Source organism: Trichosurus vulpecula, chromosome 4, assembly GCF_011100635.1.
Source record: "Trichosurus vulpecula isolate mTriVul1 chromosome 4, mTriVul1.pri, whole genome shotgun sequence".
In the NCBI taxonomy this organism is placed as follows: Eukaryota; Metazoa; Chordata; class Mammalia; order Diprotodontia; family Phalangeridae; genus Trichosurus; species Trichosurus vulpecula.
Genome location: NC_050576.1, coordinates 335,460,229 through 335,486,633, shown reverse-complemented (window position 1 = coordinate 335,486,633; position 26,405 = coordinate 335,460,229). Strand labels below are relative to the sequence as shown.

At 36.7% G+C, this 26,405-nt stretch overlaps 1 protein-coding gene across 1 annotated transcript in view; it reads left to right on the top strand.

Annotated features, from left to right (window-relative positions):
- Positions 1–26,405, top strand: part of KLF12 (Kruppel like factor 12) — a 191,940-nt gene that overhangs the window by 136,611 nt on the left and 28,924 nt on the right. Inside the window, exon 4 of the mRNA XM_036755754.1 lies at positions 8,845–9,394. Coding sequence (XP_036611649.1) covers positions 8,845–9,394 — 550 coding nt within the window. The remainder of the gene's footprint in view (positions 1–8,844; positions 9,395–26,405) is intronic.

Sequence of the window (26,405 nt, the reverse complement as noted above, 5' to 3'; positions counted from 1 at the left end):
GACTTAAATAAGGCAAGCCTTTCAAGGGGTCTGATTCAGCTATAATATATGTGAACTTTGCCTTTTACTGTTTGCAAAGATATAACTATGGGACTATATCAAAATTTGCGTGGAATTTTATTGAACCTACACACAGGCTCCTTGAGTATATGGACTCTTTTTTTCTTTATCTTCAGACCTCTCTTAGTATTCTACACAACAGAAGTTTAATGAATGCTTTTTGAATATTGTTGCATCAATGGACTTGGATTCCGTGCTTTATAATGACAGAACATGTATATGGCATTACTTAATCTATATGAAATTATCAGTATCTTCCTTTTTAATAAGCTTTATTCATACCAAGCTTTAGCGCATTGAAAACATTTTCATATGCTTCATTAATTGATCTTAATGACCACCCTAGGAGGTAAACAGGTACACCAAGTACTGTTACTCCATTTTAAAGATAAGTGTAGTGTAACAACATAAATAATGTTGCATCTGTGACATTTAAACTATATAATTGGTTAAGCTTGAATAAGAAAAAATTTATGAAGGACTTATCCTTTTTGAGAAGACCTCCACAGTGCCTCATCATGGCATGGAAATGCCCTTTTTCTTCAATCCTATACGAGAGGAACCAGTTGACTTGGAAAGTTCCGCCCTGTTAGAATGCCTTCAAGTACTGTTGTTGTTGGTTGTTGCTGTTGTTGAGATGTTTCCGTCATGTCTGAATCTCCATGACCCCATCTAGGGTTTTTTTTTTTGGTAAAGATACTGCCATTTCCTTCTCCAGCCCATTTGATAGGTGGGGGACTGAGACAAAAAGGGTGAAGTGAGTTGCCCAGGGTCTTACAGCTGGTAAGTGTCTTAGCAAAAGATGATGTTTGCTTTCTAAGGACCACCTTACTTAAGCACGATTGGCCTCTTGGTAATGGATTCTTTAGCCATAGCAATCCATGAAACAAAGACAACTATAAAATGGCCCATAGTTCCATGTAGCGCTTTCTCATCTTGCAGTAATGTGGCCGGAGAATACACAAAAGGGAACAGAATGAGATCAAAAGCGCCTAAAAACCATCTTAGTCGGGAAACTCTTGGATTGCTTGCCAACCAGAGAAATAAGGGAGAGAGGAAATCACCAGGTCAGAATATATAGTCATATGTAAAATCCCGTGGTGAAGGATACAGAAATAGGGTGATCTGTTATGTATCATTAAAAAAAGAGAGAAGCAATGGAAACAAAAGAAATCTTCCTGAAAAATCTTCCTAAGGAAAGTAATCCTGAGGGCACTTTATGATGAGCAAGCATATTATGGAAAACATCTACTAAGATCTTTGTAAAAAAAAAAATTTTACCATCATGGACAATAGAGCCACCACATTTGGACTCTCACAACAGTCTCGGATGTCTTTCCAGAGCAAAAGTTTTTAACTGAGAACCGTGAGCTTTTTTTAAATGTTTAGATAACTGTATTTCAAACTATTTGACTTCCTTTGTAATCCTATGTGTATTTTTCTCAGCATTTAAAAATATCATTCTGAGAATGGGTTCATAGGCTTCACCAGCCATGACGCAGAAAAAGGGTTAAGAGCTCCTCTTCTAGAAGACTTGGAAATGCCACAAAAGAAAACAAAGCTGGGCCAAGCAGCAGAACTCTACCAAACACGAACAGAAAAGGTCCATGGTGGAAGTGACAAAATTTTAAAGGTGTTGAGAGATCAATCCACAAGACATCTAGAGGAGTGGAAAGATAGCAAAGCATGGACAAAATCTAATGGCTTATTACCAAAGAAAAGTAGCTGAGAGAACATTCTTAACTTTTGCCTCATATACTTCCTTTACCATTTTTGTGAAAGTAATATACATACACTCTGTGGTCACCTTTGATGAGGGCAGGCTTTTGCAAGCAAAATTCCAAAGCTGACTATATCTTTACCATCTCACAGTTGATGGAAAGATGTATAAAACACGAGATCCCACTGTGCTCATTTTTGTTGACTATTAAAAACCCATTTGATTCATTAGAGAAAGAGGACAGTTTAAAATGTGTTCTCTAGCACATATCTGTGAAAATTGTGTGAGATGCCATGAAGTATATAACGACAAAGATAACCTTGTTTGGTGTGGCATAAATTAGAAAGACATTTGTTCACTGAAGTAGTTTGCCACTATCGTGGATGAAATGTAAGTCAGAGTTTAAATTTGGTAAGGATTTCTTACAAATGTTGAGGACCTTCTGATGTTGCTGTTTGTAGACAATTGTATTATATAAAGCCCTGAAATATTTCACAGTCTCCTCAATGAAGACTATAGTCACTGTATAGTGATTATCTAGATTGTAATACGCAGTTGAATGGACAACCCATATAAAACTTGTCCTTTGGTGTATGGATTGGTATATATAAATATGCAAACATATGTACATAGTATACGTAGTAAACTGTGTATATATGTGTGTATGTATGTGTGTATACATTTACATACATATATTATATATGTGCAGACTGTATAGATTATCCTTTCAACTGCATTTTACAGGAGAGAGAGAATTGTACTGAACAGAAGATGGAAAATACCTTTGGAAAATTGCTTACTTCAGTTCACATGGTAGATCATAAGTCCGATGCCCTTGTTTATAGCATTACCTACACGAATTTATTGAGAACTTATTATGTGCCAGACACTACGAATATAAACACAAAAATGGTATTTTCCTTTTCCTCAAGGAGGTCTTAATGATCCCAAGCTTCTTCCCAAAACAAAGTCGCTTTTTTGATACCCCTATTCTTCCATAATTGGTGTATATCATGTAACGTTTGAAGTTCCAGAGAACTAAGAGTGAGGACCACCCAGATGCAGTGGAGTGATACATTGGAAATAAGGAACTATAAAGGAAAAGTGGCATAAAGGAGACCATCAAAGTATGTATGAGTGGAAAAGATGAGCTGATTGTGTAGCAAGAATGAGGAATAATCAGTGGAATAACCAGTTGCTGTTCCATGACTATTCTAATGCTTTTTAAGAGAAACTGATGGATCCTCCAGCCCAGTACTGATGGATGAATTCTCTGTGGCACACTTAGAAGAAGTAGGTAAGAGTTGCATAGGAAGAGTAGGCATGAATGGATTGCGTTATTGGTTATAGTGCCCAGATCAATGAAATCACAGAATTATTTAAGTATTTGTATATACAAAAAAGGAAATGTGTTCATCATGACTGTAACAACTGCAGACCACAAGTTCAGGAAGTGGCAAACTGGAGCTCAGGTCTTTACAATTTTAAACCATTGCATTTTAGAAGGCAATTTATTAGCACTTTAATTTCCATCTCTTTTATACTACATGAGTGTTTCCAATCATGTCCAGGGTTTTATCAAAGTCTATAAAAATTACCAAAACAAAGGAAATTTTAGTTCATTTTAGTTATAAATTCCTTGCATCATACAAAACTTTTAGGAGCAAATTGTAAAGCATATAATGAATGTGTCACAGCTCTCCCAGAAGGTTAGGAATTAAATTTAACTTCAGTTCATCAAACATTATTAAATCATCATCAAATATTAAGCCCCTCCTTTTTCAGGTCATTTTAGTAGTTTTTCTGTATAGAAGACAAAACAAAAGAGAATCCGACTTCAAAAAGTTTATATATTTTCTATATGGCTTACCAGTTTAAAGAGTGACACCTGATACCAGGAGGTTTGATTTTCTTTTTGGGGGAAAAGGGAGTAAGGGAACAACAAAATACCTTCCACTAATGGAGAAATAATAGATTGTTCATGGTATAAACATTTGGTATTCAACAGGAGCAAATGTGTATGAAGTAATAAAAACAGGATTACAAACGGATGATAATTCTTCAATAAATACTAATATTAAATTCTTTAATTTACTTTAAAAATAATTCCTTCATAAGAAAAGGGCCATATTTTGTTCTTTAAAGCACAGAAGCATTATGTTAAAAATCAATCAACTAGGCAAATTAAGAGTCAATGTATATTGAGATAGGGATGCAGTAATACTACATGGTTTACTTTTTGGTTAGAATAATTTAATTCTTTTTTTCAAGTAGCTCTTACAAGTTAACTTACAACTTGCTTTCAAAACTTACTTTCAGAACTATAGAGACAGTATGCTTAGTAGAAATATACTTATATTTTTAGTTATATTTAGATTTACTGTCAGTTTTCGTTTACCCCTCCACTCCCACCCAAGGCCCCTGCTCCCCAGGCAAGATGTTGTTTTCTAATGTATGTAGAATTTCTTTGTATAGTTATCTCATAAAATCTCCAAGTTTTATTGGCTCTTTTAAGGTTATTTTACTATATAATTTATTGCAAAGTGAGCCTAATTATGCTCATTTTAGCTGGCTCAGTTCCCATTCTTACCAGTGGCATAGCTACTAAAATAGTACTGTCTTCAGTTTATGATTTGGAGGTAATATATAATAATCTAACATTCCGTTCATAATATATAATTACATTGCATATTATAATAAAAATAAATAAAAATATATAGTTTATAATAATAATAATAAAGTTTACAAATTTCTTTTCTTACAAACACCCAGTAAAGTTGGTGATATGAGTATTATTATTACTATTTTATAAAAGAGGAAACTGAGGCTCAGAATAGTTAAGGTCCTTGACCAAGATCAGGTAGCTGTTAAATGTCAGAGCCCAAACATGAGACTCAAATCTTTTGACTCCAGAGCTAACGTTTTTTCCTCACGTACCACTGTACTGATTTGGATGCTTGAAGTGTTAGCAATGAAGATGTCCTTAAAAAAAAAAGAATTGCTACAGCACATGACCTCTAAGATTTCCTTCCAGCTCTAAGTCTATGAGCCTGTGAAAACATCTTGGATTCTGAGGTCAGACTGTTCCTTGCTTTAAAATGGCTACTGCTCGTTCCTTCCCTCATTGTTTGGTAGCAGATGTTTGGGGAATGCTACTTATCTAGAGCATAAACTTTCGAAAGAAGTAATTCTGTGTTTTCTTTCATCCATACCCCTTTCTTCACTTCTTTACATTTTTTAGCTCCTTTGTTAGAGACTCAATTCTTTTGATGATGCTCCAGACTTTTCTCTCACTTTATCTAATATGTATGACTCATTCAGCTTCAAGGCATTCTTCTCACCGCTTTTCATTCTGTGGTCTAAACTTTCCTTACTATATATCTGTGGTTCTCTGCATTGATTTCCCCTTTTTGTATTCTTCATCTGTTACAGCTTCCTCTGTAGAATATGTGTTTAGGACCCTATCAGTAATGTATTTATGACTCTATCAGTAATTATTTAGGACCCTGTTAGTTTTGAAAGCAAGTTTTAAGTCATTATAAAATTTCCTCTTTTTGTATTCTTCATCTGCTATAGCTTCCTATGTAGAATATATATTTAGGACCCTATCAATGATTCTTTAGTGCACACCTTCCACTCAAAAAAGAAGCAAAAGGAGGTTTTTTTTGAAGGACTAAGGATCTGCTATAAGTTTCCTTGAGCCACTTTTTATATCATTATATAGTATTATAAACGTATATACTTTGCTCAAAGTTAGAGTTAGTAGCCTTTGCTGACCATATTATCACGGTGTAAGAGATTAGTATGGGCTGCCAAGACGTAATACTATATCCGCTGGGCTAACAGAGGGCTAATATAATAAGACCTTTGTCCCTGTTTTCTGTAGAAATGTTATTCTTGAACTTTCTGGCTGCATTTCAACCCTGTTTGAAAAAAGAACCAGCATGTGTCTCTTTTATGTTTGTGGTTAGAGATCCAAGCATAATCTGCCGAAGATACCAAATGAAGCATTTTTTTTAAATCCAAAGGTTATATTCATCCCTCCTCATGTATATAATTGTTTTCTATCTTTGGTCCTGAGCTCATACAAAAGCAACCCAGTTCTCTAAGATTTCACAAATGCTTGTATAAGGGACACACCCACTCTCTTGTTGAAAAACTACATAACGAAGAGAAAGTGTCTGTCAGCAAAGTTCCTGATGCTATTTCAAAAGGGTATGTTCTTATTCAATAAGGAGAGGAATGGTTTTCTTAAGGAGCATAATCTTCTCCATCAAATTTAATAGGCAGACATAGAGTCCATTGAAATAGACTCAAGCTTAATATTTGCCAGCCCATCTCTACCTTGCATTGTTGTGGTCTCTTAAGAAAATTTCCCTCCCCTCATGTATGACCCACTGTTGAGAGGTTGAAAAGTGAAACCATGCTCATTTGTTTGCAAACAAATGTATAAATGTGGCTTCTAGGTGTTAGGGACATAAACGTGGGGAAGCAAAAAAATTTTGGTGGAAACTACTGTTTTGTTCTATATTAAGTTTTTTTGGTCATGTCTGTTGCCAAGGAAACATAAAAATGCACAATCAGAGCTATAAAGTCAAAGTATATTCAGTTGAGTGATATAGTTTAGAAAGAATATAGAATACATTATTCATAAATCTGAACAAGTTGGTGAGCACATGTAAGCAGACTCTCTGGACATTTTTCTAGATGTGTCGAAATTCATAACCTAAAAAAGGTTTTTTTAAAAGTCATTCTGAAAATACATTAATATATTTATTAACTGCTTGTTACATGTCAGGAACTGTGCTAGGCATTGGGAATACAAAGATAAAAACAAAAACTCAGTCTTGCCCTCATGGAGCTTACATTCTATATGGGGAAAAAACAGATAGATAGATAGATAGATAGATAGATAGATAGATAGATAGATGTATTCAAAATATTTATGAAACTAATGCAGGGTAAATTTGAGAGAGACAGATGACAACAGGACTGGGGAGATAAAGAAAGACCTAATAAGTTGCAAAAATACAGTACTGTTTTGATTAGAAAACATTGGGCAATGTTATTTATTTGTAAAGGGAAAAAATCTTACTTGTGTGATATGACATTTGTGATATTTGTTTTTCTTTGTAAGGGCTTTTGAAAAGATTATAAAACATGGTTTCCTGTATTTCAAGAGTAAAACTAGAAACCTTATTACTTGGAAATTTTCTTCAATATTTCTTCTTTTAGATTTTTCATCTTGCATACATAAGGTTGCAGAAGTAATCATGCTAGCTTAGAAGAAAAAAATAATAACAATAAACCACCAACACATTTCCATTTTTAGTTGATCTGTTACATTGTCAACTTCATAATTTTCTTCTTTTATTTTTGATTTTGGGAATTTGAATTCTATGTTACATTATACTTGTAACTATTGTGTTTTAAACGGCCATGTTTTTACAGAAACAACCCCCATATTTTACAAAAATATATTCAATCACTGTCAGGTTATCTCAGTTTTAGAGAAATAGTACTTCTTACTCAAAACATTGTGAAATGAACCAAGTTCATCTCCTTTGAACATTGTCACTTTGCTATCATAATGAGGGGCGAGGTTGGTCTTTGTTTTCAATTCATTGGAAGATGTCAGAAGCCAAGTATATATGATCATGACCAAGACGAATTGTGTTAAAACCTTTGACCTTATATAATCCCTTAGAACAAATTATCTGGTCTCACTATGTGTGAGTGTCCTGGAAATGACCAATTTATCAATCATTTACTTGGCCCTGGACAAATTAGTCAGGCTAAATTTTAGATCCATGTCCCACTTCCATGTGCTGGATGGCCTTAGACTTTAGGAGGTACATTAGGGGACTAACATTTAATCAATGAATCCAATCTTTGTTGCCCTTTTACAAAGAAAATTAATTCATTTATTCTTAAAAAGCTGCACCAATTAAACTGAGAAATCAAGATAGTTTTCTTTTTCTTTATAGTTGAACTAATAGGGGACACTGTTATGGATTACCAAACACTTTAAGGATAACTTTCCTCCTCCTCCTCTTCAGAGTTGGAGCAATAGTCTTATTACTCACAAAAATTACTAATGCAAGGGCCTCCCTTATCTCTTTGTGTCCTGAATCCCTGACGTCATTTGTATAGCTTCTCCCTTAATCGATGAAGATCACAGCTCTTTGACTTAGTCCGTGATCTTTGGGGGTGTCTGTGGCCAAAACATTCATTAACCTGGTAAAGAGTCCTGCCAGTGAAGCCAATTTGGTCCTCAGGTGAAAGCCTTCAAGAGTCTCTCATTGGGTTTGAACTGGAAACCTTTTTCAGTTTGATAGAACCTGCCAGAACGTAAGCTCCACTGGCATAACCCAAGAGAATCCATGATCACATGTATACCACAACGAGGCATCAAAATAAGACTTAACTGAAATCTCTTTTCCTTTTTCTGCATGTAATCAATTTATGTTTTCACTGTTGTATCTTTTTCTAAAAAGGTTATAAGGATATTTTGTGACGATCTCCATTTCTGAGTTCAGCACCACCATGTTGCTTTGTGCATAATCTATATATAATCTAGAATTAAGTTAGACACCTTTCAGGGTATTTAGTAATTTATATTTCCCTGGCATTCAGGAATACTCATGGTGCTTGAAAGAGTTACTGAACTTCCCTAATTGCCTTATTTATTTCCAGGTAGTAACTTAGATCCTAGCAGTATCTTACAGAATGTAAAATAGAAACATCTTTGCAATTTTTCTCTGCTATATCTTCAGTTTCAATTTTTTGGTCCATATGGTGATATGTGAGTTGAGAGAACCAAGAAAATCTTGTTTCAAATCAGGTAAGTATTTCCATATGAAGTTTGATTGAAATATATTATCCTCTTGTGTTTTTTGAGGAGATTACACATTATTCTGAGCTTTTCTTACAGGTTGTGTAAAATGTTAGATTTCTCATAGAAATGTGAAGAAAGGTAAACATTCACATATTCTTATCATACATCTATGAAAAGTTACAGGCAAACAAAAAGAGAAACTAATATTCTGTTTTTCCCTCCACAGTCTCCAAACGTCCACAACTACCCGGATATGGAAGCTGTACCCCTCTTGTTAAATAACATGAAAACGGAGCCCCCAGAGGACTCATTATCTACAGATCACTTCCAAACACAAACTGAGCCAGTGGACTTGTCAATAAACAAAGCCAGGACATCCCCTACAGCCGTTTCATCCTCCCCAGTTTCCATGACAGCTTCTGCCTCCTCTCCTTCCTCCACTTCAACTTCTTCATCATCGTCTTCTAGTCGTCCAGCCTCATCCCCAACTGTTATCACGTCAGTATCTTCAGCATCATCTGCGCCAACAGTATTAACTCCAGGGCCTCTTGTGGCCTCTGCATCTGGGGTGGGAGGCCAGCAATTTTTGCACATTATCCATCCAGTACCACCTTCAAGCCCCATGAATTTACAGTCCAACAAACTGAGTCATGTTCACCGCATCCCAGTGGTGGTACAGTCGGTGCCTGTTGTCTATACAGCTGTGCGGTCACCTGGAAATATGAACAACACTATAGTAGTGCCGTTGCTGGAGGATGGGAGAAGCCATGTCAAAGGTAAGACAAAGAAAGGGATCAAGTTTTATTTTAGGTCCAAGGGTAGTAAATTAATTTTAAAATTAATTGCAGTAAAGTACACCTGTACTTCAAAGTACACCTATAGCCCTTTGCTTTGGTGAAGGTTCTACTCCAAAATAATTCTATCTTAATTTAAATAAGAAAAGTGTGCATATGATCCAGTAAACATTATGCTTGAGACTATGATGAGTGGTAAAACATATACACACAGATCTATATATGTATGTTATTTACATGCTTCTCAGCCAGTAAACATTTTACTTAAGACTATGATGAGTGGTAAAACAAATACAGATCTATGTTTTTATATCCATATCTATATCTATACACTCATACATACATACATACATACATACATGTTATGTATACACATATGTATGTATGTATATATGTGGATACATGTGTATGCATATATACATATACACACGCATATATACATATACACACATATACACACATACATAATATTCCAAGTTTCACTGAAAATAACAAAGGTACCGCTTTATTTTAACTGTGCAGTCCAGACATTTTAAGTTTTAGGACATGAGACATTGATTAATATCTGTTGTGATGCTTACCTTTATAAGCAATAGATGGATAATGTATGGTTGGTTCAGTTTTTGGTGAAGCATGCAGATATAAATACCTTCCTGTTGAAATTAGGCACCATGAAGATTTTCCCTTATAAATCAGTGTTTCTTCTAGTTGTTCATTGTGAAACATTTTTTTTAAATGACAGGTAAACTGCCATGGGACTGCAATGTGTGGGCTTTGGTGGTTATTGCAGTTGTTCAACTTTGAGTCACTTGGAGGTTGTTAACATGTCAGTGAAATAACACATCCAACCGTTGAACATTTGGCTATAAAAATAACATAGTTTTGGCTCACTCCTTCCACCTCCTCCTTTCTCTAAATGAGGTGATGCCTCAGTTGGGTGGGAGCATTTTAAGATGCTGTCAGAATTCTTTGGGGATAAGGGGTAAGGAAGACAGTTGACTACATATGTAATACCCTGATGAGCCCCAGTGGCTTAATTAAGACCTTGGTAATTATTCAGCAGTTTTGAAGATGTTCCTTTGGCTCTTTATCCTTTCTTAGTCCTGAAGTAATTTTCCATTTTTTATTTCATTTTATTTTTTCGCCAGATTGCTATACAATAATAGCCTCATGATTTCTCTTCTTCTCCTTCTTTCTGTACTGGAATCTGTGTATGAAATCATATAAGCCATCTTTCAGCAGAAATAGACCATGGCCATTTTCATAGACTCAAATCATCATCAAATCATCAATCGAATTATCAAAATATATCTAAGTGTATGGTGATTTTAATATTCCTTTCAAGGGCAGCCAGGTAGTACAGTAGATAGAATGGTGGGCCTGAAGACAGCAAGACCTGAGTTTAAATTTGGCCTCGGACACTTATTAGCTGTGTGACCCTGGGCAAGTCACTTTACCCTGTTTGCTTCATCTTCCTCTTCTGTGAAATGAGCTGGGAAAGGAAATGGCAAACCAATCCGGTATCTTTGCCAAGAAAACTCCAAAAAGGGTCACGAAGGGTTAGACACCACAGAAAACTACTGAACGATAACTACTGAACTGCCAAGGTATTGGTAGTTCCTTCCTAGCTTGTGAAACCAATTAATTGCTCCCTCAGTAGGCACTTATCTGTCTCCTAAGTGCCAGGCACTATGCTAGGAATTGGCAATGCAGTGAAAAATCAAAATTTTCCTTCCCCTCAGGAGCTTCTATTCTTTCTGGGAAAACAGTATTACACTAGAAGTAAATTCTCACACTGATTTCACCAGAAAAAAACACTGGATTGATACCACTGTGAGGACTTTAACCTACAGAAGCAAAATGCAGCCACTTTCAGAGCAAGTATGATAAACTCACTTCTTGTGCTGCTATTGTCAGTGGCTAGGAACTACCACTGTTGTGCCTGTAGCGTAGAGCTAGAGAAAAAGAAAAGGAATTGTTATCTTTTTAATGGATTTCACTACGGCCAAACTCTTTTTATCTAGTTTGTATTTCTGATTACAATGTGTAGGTCAGTTTTATTATCGATAGTAGTAATACATGAGGACAAGGTGATTCATTCTTTTAAAGAATAATTCACAGATAGATTTGTTATTTCTATTTTTCAGAAAAGTTTCATTGCTTAAACATGAATATCAACACATTAAGTATCATCCTTATATTCCTCTATAATTGATTCTCTTCCTCGTTCCCCAAAGAAACAATCCATACTTTCTTTCGTCTCCTCAAGCCTCCCATGCTTCTTCCATCCCCTCTATCAGATGGGAACCTTGCCTTTTAATTTGCTGAGAAAATTAAGTTCATTCTTTTCACCCCAAACATCTTGACATCCTTTCTTTCTTTCCCTTGGTCTCTGAAAAAGAGATGACTCTTTTTCTTGCCAAGGCAAACCCCTCTATGTGTGTCTTTGATCCTATCTTCTCCAGCTGATTCTAGCCTCAGTCATTCCCCCTTCTGTCTAATATTAAACTTGTCCTTCTCTCCTAGTTCTTTTCTTACTGCCTTCAAACAAACTCAGGTCTTTCCCACCCTTTAAAAAAAAACCTTCACTAGATGCTATCTTCCCTTCAAACTAGTATCTTATATATTTCCTCCTCTCAGCCAAACTTCTTGAAAAACCTGTATATACTTGGTACCTCACTCATTCCTCAACCCTTTGCAACCTGACCTTCAAACTCATTACTCAAATGAAACTACCCTTTCCAAAGTGATTAACATTCTTTAATTAACAAATATGTTAGTCTTCTCTTAATCTTCCTTCTTCTTGGCCTCTATGCTACATTAGACACTGCTGACCTTTCCTTCTGAATCCTTGATCCTTTCTAGCTCTTATTTTTCCTCCTCTCACCTGTCTAATTGCTCTGTTCCTTCTCAGTCTCCTTTGTTTTATTTTTATGCATACCATACTCCAAAACTGTGGCTATTCCTCAAATGTTTATCCTTGGCCCTTTTCTCTACGTACACAGTCTTTCTTGGTGGCCTCATTAACTCCCAAGGGTGTAATTATTATTACCATGCAGATGGCATCCAGCTCGATGTATATGACCCAGTCTCTCCACTGAACTTGTCTTATATCACCAGTGATTAATGGATATTTCAAATTACATATTCTAGAAATATCACCAACATGGTATGTTCAAAAGAGAAGTTGCTGTCCATCTACCCAATCTCATCACTTTTCCAAACTTCCCTAATTCTGTTGATGACACACCATACACCTAGTCAATAGTCAGTAAACATTTATTAAGTACCTACTATGTTCCAGGCATTGTGCTAAGTACTGGGGATACAAAAAAGAAGCAAAAGACAATCTCTGTCCTCACAGAACTCACAATTGAATGGGGGAGATGACAGACAAACAGATATGGACAAATAAGCTATATACAGGATAAACAGGAAATAATTAAAAGAGGGAAGGCACTAGAATTAAAAAGGCTTGAGAAAAGCTTCCAGTAGAAGGTGGGATTTTAGTTAGGTCTTAAAGGAAGCCAGGGATGCCAATAACTGGAGATGAGGAAGAAGAGCATTCCAGACATGTGGAAGACAGCCATGGAAAATGCCAGGAGCTTAAAGATGGAGTTCCTGTTTATGGAACAAGTTGGCCAGTGTCACAGGGTCAAAGAATACATGCTGGAGAAGTGTAGTCTAAGAAGACTAGAAAGGTATGAGGACACTTGGTTATAAAGGGCTTTGAATACCAGGGAATTTTGTATTTGATCCTGAAGGTGATTGGGAGCCACTGGCATTTATTGAGTAGGGCAGTGACATGGGTAGTGTTTTAGGGAAAATCACTTTCGTGGGTGATTGGAGGATGGATTGGAATAGGGAGAAGGTTGAGGTAGGCAGACCCATCAGCAGACTATTGTAGTAGTAGTAGTGGTAGTAATAGTAGTCATAGTCTAGGTGTGAGGTGAGGAAGGCCTGTACCAGAGAGGTGCCGTTTCAGAGTAGAGAAGGAAATGTATTTGATAAATGCTGCAAGGTAAAATTGACAACCCTTGACAACAGATTGAGCATGAGGGGTAAGATATAGTGAGGAGTCCAGGGTAACACCTAGGTTGCTAACCTGAGAGCCTGGGAGAAAGGTGTTGCTCTCTGCAGTGACAGGGAAGGTAGGAAGTGGGGAATGGTTTAAGAAGAAGGATAATGTCTCCAAAGTTCAAAATTCCTCACTTTCCCTCAACACACATATCTACTCAGTCGCCAAATCGTACTACTTCTACCATCACAACATATCTTACATCTGGCAAATCTTGCCCTTTCCACCTCCACAATATTTCTTGCGTCTGACTGACTGTTTTTTGCTGACAAAATCAATGCCCTCGGGCCCTAGATATCGCTTGTCTACCATGGATCTCCTAAATGTTTTTGCTGTTCAGATCTCTCTCCATTACTATCATCCTCCACACAATTGCCAAAGTGATTTTCTGTAAGTGAAGATCTCTTCACGTCACTCCTAATCAGTAAGTTCCAGTGGCTTCCTATTGCTTCTAGGATAAAATAGAAACTCCTCTGTCTAGCTTTTAAATACTTTGGCAACTTAGCCCCAGCCTATCTTTCCAAACTCACTGTATTTCTGCATATTGCAGTCCAGCCACACTGGTCTTCTCTCACATAAGACATTCCCTTGCTTGTGCTTTCATCTTTGCACAGGCCATCCCCCATAGCTGCAGTCCACCCAACCTTTACCTATAGAATCTCTCTCTTTTTTCAAAATGAATTTCAAGACCAGCATCTTCTACATGAAGCCTTTCCTGATTCCCCACCTGCCCCAATTGCTAGTGCCATTCCTTCCAAGTTAACTCATAAACAATGTTGTATTTATTCTGTACGTAACTAACTACATAAGTACTTGTCTCTCTCATTAAAATGTAAGCTCATTGGTAGTAGAGATTATTTCATTGTATTTGTATAACTATGCATGGCAGAGAGCATATTAATGTTTATTTCTTGATTACTATTAGAGCATTTTATAAATAACCATGTAAATATAGTAAACTGCCATTTTTATGTATTGCTATTTAATGGAAATGCCACCTTTATGATATGATACTGACTAGTAAAGAAGATTCTTATGGTGACTTTTATATAATTTTTGAGTTTTCAAAAAAATCCACTTTTAGGGGGAAAAGAGCATCAATAACTGTTATCTGCCACCATCCAAATAGAAAAAAATTTCTACAAATTTTTAAGGTGAATCACCAAATTTGATATTTATAGGAAAACATTTTTTGTTGAATGACCTTGGTCTCAGCCAATTCTCTCATTTTTCAATGTATGTAAACATAAATAACTTTTACATTTTATTTTTTCAAGGTTTTTTGTCTCAATCACAGCATTTGTTTTTTAATCAAGAAGCTGTTGAATAGAATGAAACATCTTTGACGATTTAAGGCTTTCCATACCCTAAACTGAAAAAGACTGGGAAACGAGCAAGAGGCGTAAATAAAAGAGAGAAAAACCCTATTCAGAAAGCTGAAATATCTCCCAAAGTGAAAGCTGGGTCAGATTTCTAAGGAGTGGAGCCTAACTTTAATAAGCTTAGCAACAAGATTCAGGTCAGAAAAACTGAAGGTATATCAGGAGGTTGGAATACTGTAGGGTTGAGACAGAAAAGTGATTACAGGTATGGCCATTAGCAGTGTGGAGCAGCTGAATGTGCAGAAATTTTCTTTTAGATTATCTAATGGTATCAAAGGGAATGAAAGCTACTAGTATGTTCCTGGTTGAATGGATAGAGACTGACCCAGGAGGGCTAGGGAAGAAATATAGAGGTAACAGAGAATTTGGACAAAGTCAGTAGATCCTGAGTAAAGATGAGGAAGTGCTTGAGTTATAGGGGAAGACCTTAGTATGGACTGGGAGGCTGATGGTGTAAGTACCCGTAGTGTTTGTCTTTAGATCCTCATTCCTTTTGTCACTCTTGTGGTGGTAATGATGAAGTCAGATATTTCATGGGTTTCTTTCTTGAGCCAAATTCATGACTTGATTGCTCTAGTATTTCCAAATTGTTTGTATGGATATAGGGACACTATAAAATTTTAAGTTCAATCAGTAAGCATTAAGTGGCTACTATGTGTCATGCACAATCCTTTTAAAGTCCTTTTTATAGATAATATCTGGTAACCTTGACCTGCTAGTGTGAGAGCAGGTTGGAATCAACAGGAAAACCCAGAGAATAGTAGATTTTGACATGCCTAAATGAGAGCTGTGAGGCCCCTACAGAGTCTGTGGTTGTGTGTAACACCATGGCTGGGGAAGGTCCTTGGGTGTGGCCTTTTTACTGAGTCCAAGTTTTGCAGAAAAAATCCTTTTATTAAGGGAATTTGTTTTGTGAAGTTTGGATTCATCCAAAGGGCCACATGTGGTCTCAAGGCTATACGTTCCCCACCCCTCTTATATACCATTCTAATACTAAAGTTACTATTAACATAGATATAACCAAAATATGGGAATCTGGTGCTGTATTCTCATATGCATGGATATTTACCAGAAGTCATTATAAAGCTCACTAGCTACCATTTTGGAAATTAGTATACAACATAACTTGTAACAGTAAGTCTTGTCATACTATTCCAATCTATAAAATGGTAATAGTAAACCTGGACATTGACTAGGAATTGATTTGACTAATCTTAATAATATAATATTAATAATATTAGTCATATAATATATTAAAGAACTTCTGCAATTCCCCAAAGGCGCTTTCATCTTGCTAATCATAGTTCTTCAATGCTGGACCAACTTACTGTCAGTCTGCATCGTCTGTCCTGGTTACACATACTGATTGGACAATCTATATACATTGTCCACCCAAATGTGCATTTTAATCTGAGTAATATAAGTGTTGTATCCACTTTGTCTTTCCTGTGTGAAAGTCGGGTCAAACTCCTTTGAGCGAGTATAAACATTGGATGGACCCCCATGACAAAATTCTAAGAGGAAATGAACAAACATCACACAGGATAAACAGGCATTGATGATTGTAACCTGCGTTACTGGAGGGAACTTCCAGGCCTGTTTGAATATTCTATATTGGACTAGGTGACCTGTTTTATATCTAAATCTATACTTAGATTTTTAAAGTGAGTGTTGATGCTTTAGTCTCCGCTTTCCTCTTCTTCCAGTTCATTTTTCTTATACCCCTTTCTAACAATATAAGCTTCCATGTGCGTAGATGTTAATGATGCTGCTCAAAAATCTTTAGGGACTAAATATTGCTCCCTATATAGAGTTCAATCTTAGCTCCTCTGTTGCTTGTTGGCTCATTTTTTTTTTCAGCCATGACTCACATACAATCCCCTCCCTATCTCTATCAGGCATTCTATATTCCAACCATACCAAACTTCTTTGTCCTTTAAAAACATTTTTCATTTTCCTGCTTCTTTGCTTTTTCTCACAAATGTTCCTCATGCTTAGAATAGTTTCCTTCCTTCTGCACCTTTTGGAGTGTCCAGAGCCTAGCTCAAATATTACCTCCTCTAAAAAGCCTCCCATGATCTGCCCAATGAATAATGACTTTTTCTCCCTCAAAACTTATATATAACACTTTGCTTTGCATCTCCCTATCGTGCACATGTATTATTTCTCATCATAATTCCCCGCATATATTATGTAGTATCCCCCTACTAAACTCTATAAGGGCAAAGGCCGTTTCTTATTTAAACTCTGTGTCTCTTTCTTCAACTAATATGGTTTTCTGCACTGAGTAGTTACTTTAATATTGGTTGAGTTTAACTTAATTTAATTAGCTAAGTGGCAATTATAGTTTTATTGAATTCTAAGAAAGCATTAGAACATGTACTTTGGCTACATGTTAAGATGAGAAACGTTCTTTTTTTCGTAGTAATGTACAATTTCTTTATGTCTGAGAATGGTCTTTGAATTCATTTTTTAGCTTGTGAAATATTTTCTGATCTAATTTTCTAATCAGCGTTTTCTAATATACGTATGGAATTATGTGAAGCTGCTGTTGACTGATCATTTGATCGGCTGATGTGGAAAGAAGCTGATGAAAAACATCTAACTACCTGAAAGGAGAGAAGGAATAGACATCCATTTTGTTGCTGTTATTCACTCATTTTGGTTGTCTTTGTCTCTTTGTGACCCGATTTGGAGTTTTCTGGGCAAACATACTGCAATGGTTCAGCATTTCCTTTTCCAGTTCATTTTACAGATGAGGAAACAGAGGTAAACAGGGTAAAGTGGCTTACCCAGAGTCACACAGCCAGTAAGTCACTAAGCACTGGGAATACAAAGTAAGCCAAAGAAACAGTCCCTGCTGTCAGGGAGCTCACAGTCTAACGGGTGAGACCGTATGCAAACAACAAGATATATAAAGTATGAATTAAAAATCATCTCAGAGAGAAGGCACTGTGCCTAATAAGGATCATTTCTTGAGAAGGTGAGGATTAAACTAAGATTTGAAGGAAACCATGGAAGCCGGGAGGCAACTATGCAGAGAGAATTAAAGGCATGGCAGATGGCCAGTGAAAATGCTTGGAGTAAAGAGATGGAGTGTGGTGTGTGAGGAACAGCAAAGAAGCCAATGTCACTGGATTCCAGAGTGTATGAGAGGGAAGTGAGGTATAAGAAGACTGGAAACGTAGAAAAGAACCAGAATTAACAAGAGCTTCAAAAGCCAAACAGGAATGTTAGAGTATGTGACTATCATTGTAGGGCTAGTGTAGCTAAGATCAGAGATACCCTGATCACCTGGTGATAATTTTGGGGTTTTTTTGCATTGTGTATGTTGGTTTTGTTTATTGTTTTGGTGAGGTTTTTGTTTGTTTTTCTCTTGTTGGGGGAGGGTGGTGAGACACATCAACTCATGAAACTCTATTTCTAGTAAAGCATAAAGAGCTTATGATCAGCATCATTGGTAAGAGTGTCCACACAGAACATTCATGATCCTGTAAAAGTATAGAAGTATACGACCAAGGCAGTCCTGCTCTACTGCTAAGAAATCGTTTTCTATGCTTGAATTAAGTACAGGGCATGGCACGGTGTGCCACTGGGTGTGCCCAAAATACCTGTAGTCACCCCTTTCCGAAACAGTGCTGTCTTCATATTTAGACACAGGAAGAGAGTGGAGAATGTTCCAGAAATATGCCATATTTTTCATAGCAGCCGTTCCTGCTTTGAATGAGATGTAGCCGTGGGCATGGTTGAAATAAGCAAACCCCATTTCCCTCCTGCAGGCTATTGCTTTTTTCAGCAGCCCACAAGAACAAACCACACATGTATTTTTAGCATCTGCATAATTTATGTTTGTGGAGGGAAACTATGGACATCATACAACCCCAGTAGTGCAGTGAATACTACAGAGCCTTTAGGACTCAGAAACCCTAGCTACAAGCTTTATGGTCAACCCTGACTTTTTGCTGTCATGGAAGCCCCATCTTGGATCACTTCTTTTCCAACGGGTTCTTTCTGCAGTGGCCACTGTTGATATGAATGTGTTGTAGCTGCTTCAGATTGTCAGCTTGTCCTTGAAGTGTTCCTTCTCCCCAACTTACATAGGAGTGACCTCATATAGCTTGCCATCCAGCAACTCGTTTGGAATGCTGGTGTCATCTGTCCACACCACCAGAATAGTCTAGTGCAGCTGACCTAGCGTAAGGTCAATTGGTTTGCTTGTGGATTCAGTTAGTAAACCTTGCTTTGGGTAATTTTTAACCTTCGCTTCATTGTTATAGACTATAGATTACATTTTTCCAAGACAATTTAGTGCTGACACAGTTCTCTGATGAACAACAAAAATACTTTAGATTTGGGTTTTTTGTTGTTGTTTTGAAGTTTTATGTTTCATCAGCACTCAAATGATTATCTCTAGGTCCAGTGACCATTTGAAGGTTTGAAGTTTAAGGGTCTGGATTTTTTTATGTTTTGTTTTGGGGTTTTTTTGTTTGTTTTCTCTAATTCCTTCTCTCAAATTCACATAGGCCTAGGCTCTAGGTACCTATCATTTCTTTCCTTGTACTTCTCTGTCCAGACCTACCCTTAACACCGCATAATCACTTCCTCCCCTTTTCCAGTTCTGGAACCATAATCAGCTCTTTCATTGTTGCTAGAAAGGATATGTCATTTTATTCTCCTAGAGTCCCATGCACTGCCCCAGTAACTTTCCAAGCCCAAACATCTCCCTTTTCTGGCCTTTTCTACCATATATGTGTTTTCTCCAGCTTGTAGAATGTAAGCTCTTTGAGGTCAAGTCCCGACTTTGGTTTTATATTTCTATCTCAGTGCTTGGCACACTGAGTGTTTAATAAATGCTTTCCCATCCATTCATTGTCTTTAAGTCTAAAGGTTGACAGAACAAGAATGTCTCATTGAATTATAGTTCGCCATGTATGGATAGTGTGGAGAGAACGCATGGCATAGTGGATAAGAACCAGCTTGGAGCCACAAAACCTGTGTTCAGGTCTTGACTCTGACACACGTATGTCATAACCCAAGATAAGTCTTTTAACCTCTCAATGCTATAGTCAACTAAGATTATAAGCTGCAAAGAAGTTGCAAACCCGTATTGGTAGAGTTTGCTCATCCTTGGATTCCTTATATCAGTGAAATCACAGGCCCAGCTCCATCTCTGAATTTTACAAATTTACAATTTAATTAATTTAAAATAAAATTTACAAATCGAAACTTAGCAAACAGGATAGTAATAGTGCCTTCAGCCCATTAGGACAGGTATTCTGTATCTGTTTTTTTATAAATAAGTTTGGAGTTGGCACATGATAGGAAATCAATAAGTGGTTTATTGATGAATTGAATATTTAGTTTATGAAAGCTGTTTTTTTCACTTGTTTGGATCCCCATGTCTCTTTATTTTCCTAATCTTATTACCAGTGTAGAATTTTTTTCCACCAAAACTTAGTCTCTTATTTTTTTTCTTCCGGAAATGCACAAGAATCCTCAAGGCTGGACATGCCCACCAAAGAATTGGCTTCTTCTGTCCTTCTTAACTGTTTATCTGAAATGTCTACAATCTGTCCTACCCTCTGCTTCCTCTGGCCAAAACTAGATTGGCTCTCAGAAGAAAGCAAGTGGATAACTTGTGTCAGGAATGAGCCGGAGGCTGCATCTATACAGAGCCAACAAAACCAGCTGAAAAGTTAAAAACCTGGCCAAATGCTCGTTGTTTATATACGAAAAGTTGTTCTAGCTCCATGGATTATTTTTTGCCCACTGAGCTGACCAGTTGTTTTGGCGTCTTGTGGATAAAATTAGAGAGTAAGGAGGGGATGGGAAGAGGAAAAGCCATGTAGTATAAAGTGAGCCCAAATGATGGTGGAGCAAAAATAAATAAATAACAACTCCATTGGTTAGTTGAAATAGCTAAAGCCAGACTTGAACAAAGTGATTATGTTTTCATTCTGCTATGGAATCATTGAGTAAAACAGCCTGGCATAGTCTTTTAATTTTTACAAATCGGGAGGACTCCTTCAGTAAGAAGTCTTAATTTATATTTAAATAAATGTGAAAACCTGGTAGTATTTCACTAACAATATTTCTTTACACATCTCCACGTATTTATACTAAAGTTTTCTAGAGCAATATTTAAGATATTTAATGTTAACCTATGGATTTGAAATATAAAGCAAATTCGTCTCATTATTGAATACTTGTTTTTTCAGTAGGCTTTTTTTCTGCTTGGTCCAAATGTTGCCTTGAAAGAATATAGTGTTTCTAATTTCACTCCAGCTATACAAGTGCTATTACTTCCTATAGAGAAATCCTTGGTTTTTATGTTAAAATGTGTATTCCTGATATGTCTTTGGTATGATATTTAGATTATGCAGCTGTTGCATGGGGCCTTATTTTACAGGCATTAATCTTGTTCTAGGACTTGGCAAGGGCAAAGAAAGAGGGAGAAACATATATGATTAAATTATTCTCTCAGAATCATTCATTTTTGAAATCTTCATTAGGAGGGGCTCTTTTAAATGATTTTTTTTCAAGATAGGCCCTTCTCCCCCTATAAAATTATTTTTCTAATCCTAAGCATTTACTTCATTCTACCAATCTTTTTTTGGTTAATGAGTACTTTGATTCAATTTGATTTGATTAACTAGTATAAACTGCTTTGGGCTCTTTGGAGAACAGCTCAAACTAATAGTTGTTAGAGTTTGTCTCCTAATAAATAATAGTAGTCTCATTAAAAATAATGGCAGAGTTCTAACCTCAGCAGCTAATCTTAGTTGTTATAATAGTTGAGTTCTTCTATGTGGTGTAGGAGAATATTTGGGGTTCAAATATGGTCATTGATGCTTGTACTTAATATGACCTTGGGCAAGCCTTGAGTCTCCCAGCTTCTTCAGATTATTTATAAGGTCCTCTCTGTCCCTCTGTCTCTCTGCCTCTCTGTCTTTCTCTATCTCTATATGTGTGTGTGTGTATGTACACACATATACATATGTATATGTCTGTCTAAATTTATGGCTTAGGTATACTATCTCTCCTCTTTTTGTACACAGGGTCATACTGCATTGCCAGCTGCCTCATGAATATGAAGGGGAGATGATAGTCTTACTCTACTATGTGCTGGTCACATTGTATCTGGAATGTTATATTCAGTTCTGAGCACTGCATTTTAGTGGGGGAAAAAAGATGAAATCGAGCATGATCCAAAAAGGGCATCGAGGATGATGGGGGGAGTGAAGACCATGCTATTTGAATAAAGAAACCAGGAATGTTTAGCCTAGAGTGAAGCAGTCTTTTGCAGCATGGCATATTCCTTCTCCAAAATCAGCATCTGGGCACAAGAGTAGAGTGCCCTGTGAGTGAGGAGGTGCTTAATCAGTGTGTTCTTTCTTATTCTGGATCTGGAATTTCATCCATGTAGAGGATTACCTTTGTGGAAACTTTGTCTAATAATGCAGACTGACAACAGGCTGGAAACTTTAATAGTCTTAGAGAGTAACCTTGAACACTATGAAGTTGTGCCTGTGCCTGTGGTCATATAGCTAAGCCAGTATGTGTCTGAGTTGGGTTTTCCTGATTTTAAGAATTGCCTTTTATATCTTACTCTGCATATCCTTCCTCACTGTATTATATGGTCACCTCTACCATAGCTAGTACAAACTGTTTCAAACTTGAGACTGGGGTGGGGAGGGGAGGCAGGATGAAGAAGCCATTTTCTCTTTACAACCCTAAGCTTCCAGAAATTTTATATGTGTTCATAGACATCTCTTTCATGGGAATAGTATGTTGAAATTTGTTTATTTGTGCTTAGATGTATGAAATGAGTCTCTCTATGTATATGTATATACATATACACACATACACACACATACATACATACATACATACACACACACACATATATATATATATATACATACACATATACAAATTCACTTGTAAGTCCAAAACAAGCTAGACATGAAGAGTAGTAATTTGTAATAAGATTAAAAATATAGGTTGAAGCCAGCTTATAAAGGAGGGCAGCTAGGTGGCACAGTGGATAGAGTGCTTATTTTCCTGATTTCAAACCTACTGTTAAACAGTTACTAGCTGTGTGACCCTGTGTGAGTCACTTTACCCTTTTTGCCTCAGTTTCCTCATCTGTAAAATGAGCTGGAGAAGGAAATGGCAAACCGCTTCAATATCTTTGCCAAAAAAAAAACCCCAAAACACACACACACAGAGTTAGACACACTACTGAAAACAACTGAACAACAAAAACAAAAGCTCATCAGGGTCTTTAAATGTGAAATAGTAAAGAATAAATTCTTCAAGGACAAGTACTTTATCCTCATTGCTGGCTTCATAACTCGTGCTTGTGCTTGGTAGGTGCATAATAAATATTTACTAAATTGAATTAAGCGGGAGAGAGAATTTTGTACTAGTTGAATAGATCAAAAACTTAAGGAAACCTAACTTGCGATGCTGTTCCTTAACGGAATCTCGGTGACCTCGCATAACCAGAAACATAAGAAAAACTCTTAGAAGCATATCAAAATTAGGAAGAGAATATAGATGACTCAGGTAAGACACTGTGAGAAGAAACTGGCAAGTCTTGGGTGACTAGACCCCCTAGATTCATCCGCAATGAAGTAGTCTCTAAGGGAGACCTGTCACCAAAACTGGATGAAGTTGGAGTCTGTAATTACTCTATCTTAACTGCTTAAATTTATATAGTGTGTCCCCTTATAAATTCTCACACCCCTAGTAAAGTAGGTTTTATTTGCACTCAACGTCCCTGAGCTGAGTCTTGCTGTCAGTGGCCTGCAGCTGAGGAGGGATATTGAGAATAAGAAAGGACTATCTGTCAGAGGCCATAACCTGAGAAAATCCATTCCCAGACTCCTTGAGTGGCAACAGCACCATCAAAAAGCCTATTTCTGTTTTATCGTTTTTGAGCCATATGTTGTTTCTTCGTGTTCTTGAATATATTCTGCCTCAGTTGCTGCCTCAAGTTTGCTTTATTTCATAGTGTTTAAAATTTAAATCTAATGTCTGGTAGTATATTATGGATGCTTGATATGATTTAAGTCTTAATAGTTTCAGGAGTCGAATTCCTGAGGGTGAGGAATATTTTTATGGCTTTCAAACCGTCTTAATGAAAAGATATCGCCACAAGAAAATTACAGTCAGCTTTTATTTATTCTGTGACTCTTAGGTGAAATATTTTACCTGTGAAACTGTGATAAATAATGACTCTGATTGGGCCCTAGCAATTAATAGACTGTTGGATTTGTTATATAATAGTTACGTCGATTCCATTTTCCATTTATGATGAGCCAGAATTATACCTGCTCTACCTACTGCCGTTAACTGCGTCAGCATCATGCTCTCATAAAATCTCAATAAAATTTGAAAACTGTGGAGTATGGGTAATCCCACTATAAATTGTAATAAAAATTACCCCTCCAGACTCTATATTCTCTCCATTAAGTTCATGGATACTGTCGCTTTGTACATAAAGTTTTATGAAATAAATCGACCACTTCTGCTGTCCTTACCAGATAGCAAGCTGTTTTGATTTAAAAGCTGATAAAGGTACAGATCAGTTTTTTGGTGTTTGTGGTGCATTTTAAAAGCATAAATTTCAGCTAACAAACCTTAAGTAGAAGGGAAATTTTACTTTATTTGCACTGTGCAATGAATATCTCTTTGTGAGAAAGAACAAATGACATATTTACCACAGTGGACCCATTTGTTATATCCATAAAGCAAAGATTTGGTTTCCCACCACAGCTCCCCAATCATAAAGGTGTATTAAGCAAACCTGAGTGCAATACCATATCCAAAATAACCTTGTTGGAATCATTTCCAGATCTTCTGTGTTTAGAAGGAAATGCAGATTTCTATGTTTAATTTGTCTCTGCTGTACTCCCTGAGTTCCTAGTTCTGTTGTACAGCTGGTTTGTTCACTAATGGTAAGACTCAACAGTTAATCCATTAAGCTGGAAAGCTAGGCTGTGTTTATAATCAGAATTACAGAATTCAAGAGGACCTCAATTGCCATCTGTTACAAATCATACCTGAACAAGAATCCCGTCTATAGTATACCAGAGAGGTGGTCATCTAGAAGCCCCCAACCTCCCGAGGAGTCCATTCCATGTTTGGTTAACTCTTAATTGTTAGGAAATTTTATTTTTATTTGTGTTTTCCTAATATAGTACTTCTCTGTAACTTCCTTGTTCCTACGTCCATTTCTAAGGTCAAAAAGAAGTTCCTCATGATAGCTTTTCAAAAACTGGAGGATAGGTAACATATCTCTTCTGGAGCCTTTTTTTTTTTCTCCCGGATAAACATCCACAGTTCTTTCAGCCAATTCTCATATATAGCCCGTGAACACAAAGGTGTAGGGCTAAACTGGTTATTTGAACGATCTGGGGGAAAGAGAAGAATAAAGTGCCTCCTCCTCCAAGGAGGAAAGATAAGATCCTTGAACGTTCATTTATTCTTCTCTACATATAACGAATATTTGTTATAGACATATTCTTGATGCCATGGAGTTGCAGTTAGAAATAAAGTAAAATCCCTGCCTCTCCCCAAGGAATTTATAATCTAGTAGCTCTTGAGAGCATAAGTTTACTTCCTTATTCTCCACTCCATTCTATCACACCTGTGGTGACTACACTTTCCAAACCAAAAATCAGTTATGATCAAAGATACTAATAAAATTTCACAGGGGGAAGAGATCTCACAGACCATCTAGTACGAACCTGTATTTGAATAAGAATCTTCCTCTACATCATACCAAGAATGTGGTCAGCCTTTTCTTAAAGAACTGAAAACAAGGAGAAACCACTACATCCAAAGGCATCCCATTCAGCTCTTTGGGATAGCTTTCATTATTGGGAAATATTTTTCATCAGTCCTAGTTTTGGCAGCTTCTACCTATTGTTTCTACCGTTATCCCTTCCACATTGTGGGGGTCAGGAGTGTGGCAACCCTGCAATCTGGAAAATCCATGTAAAATTTTTTGGCCCTGCCTTTGTACCAGAGGAAAAGTCTGAATTATTATGCTATGAAAAGATAAAATACATTGATATTATACAATACTATACATATATTTCGTGCATTTCTGAGATTCTAAACTTTTTCTGTGCCTTCATGTGTCATCTGCAGCTTCTGCAAAAATCCCCCAAAATTTCCATTTAATTTCTTATGTCGACCTGTGTTATATCAAAACCATGATTGGGAAAGTTGGGATGTAGAAAGGATAACTGTAGTTCTACCTTCTGGGTCCGAACAGAACTAGTCTAATCACTTATCCATATAACAACCCTGATTCTTAAAGACAACTATCACCCTCTTGTTTTTCCACCAACCCTCACCAGTGCTTCTTTTTTGACTAAGTTAAACATCCACATTCCCTCAGCCAATCTTTATCTGACAATATACTTAGACCATACTCTCTATCTTGTCACCATCCTTGCTTAAAATATGGTGCCTAGAACTAAACTCCTAATGTGACCTTAGCAGGGAAAAATACAAC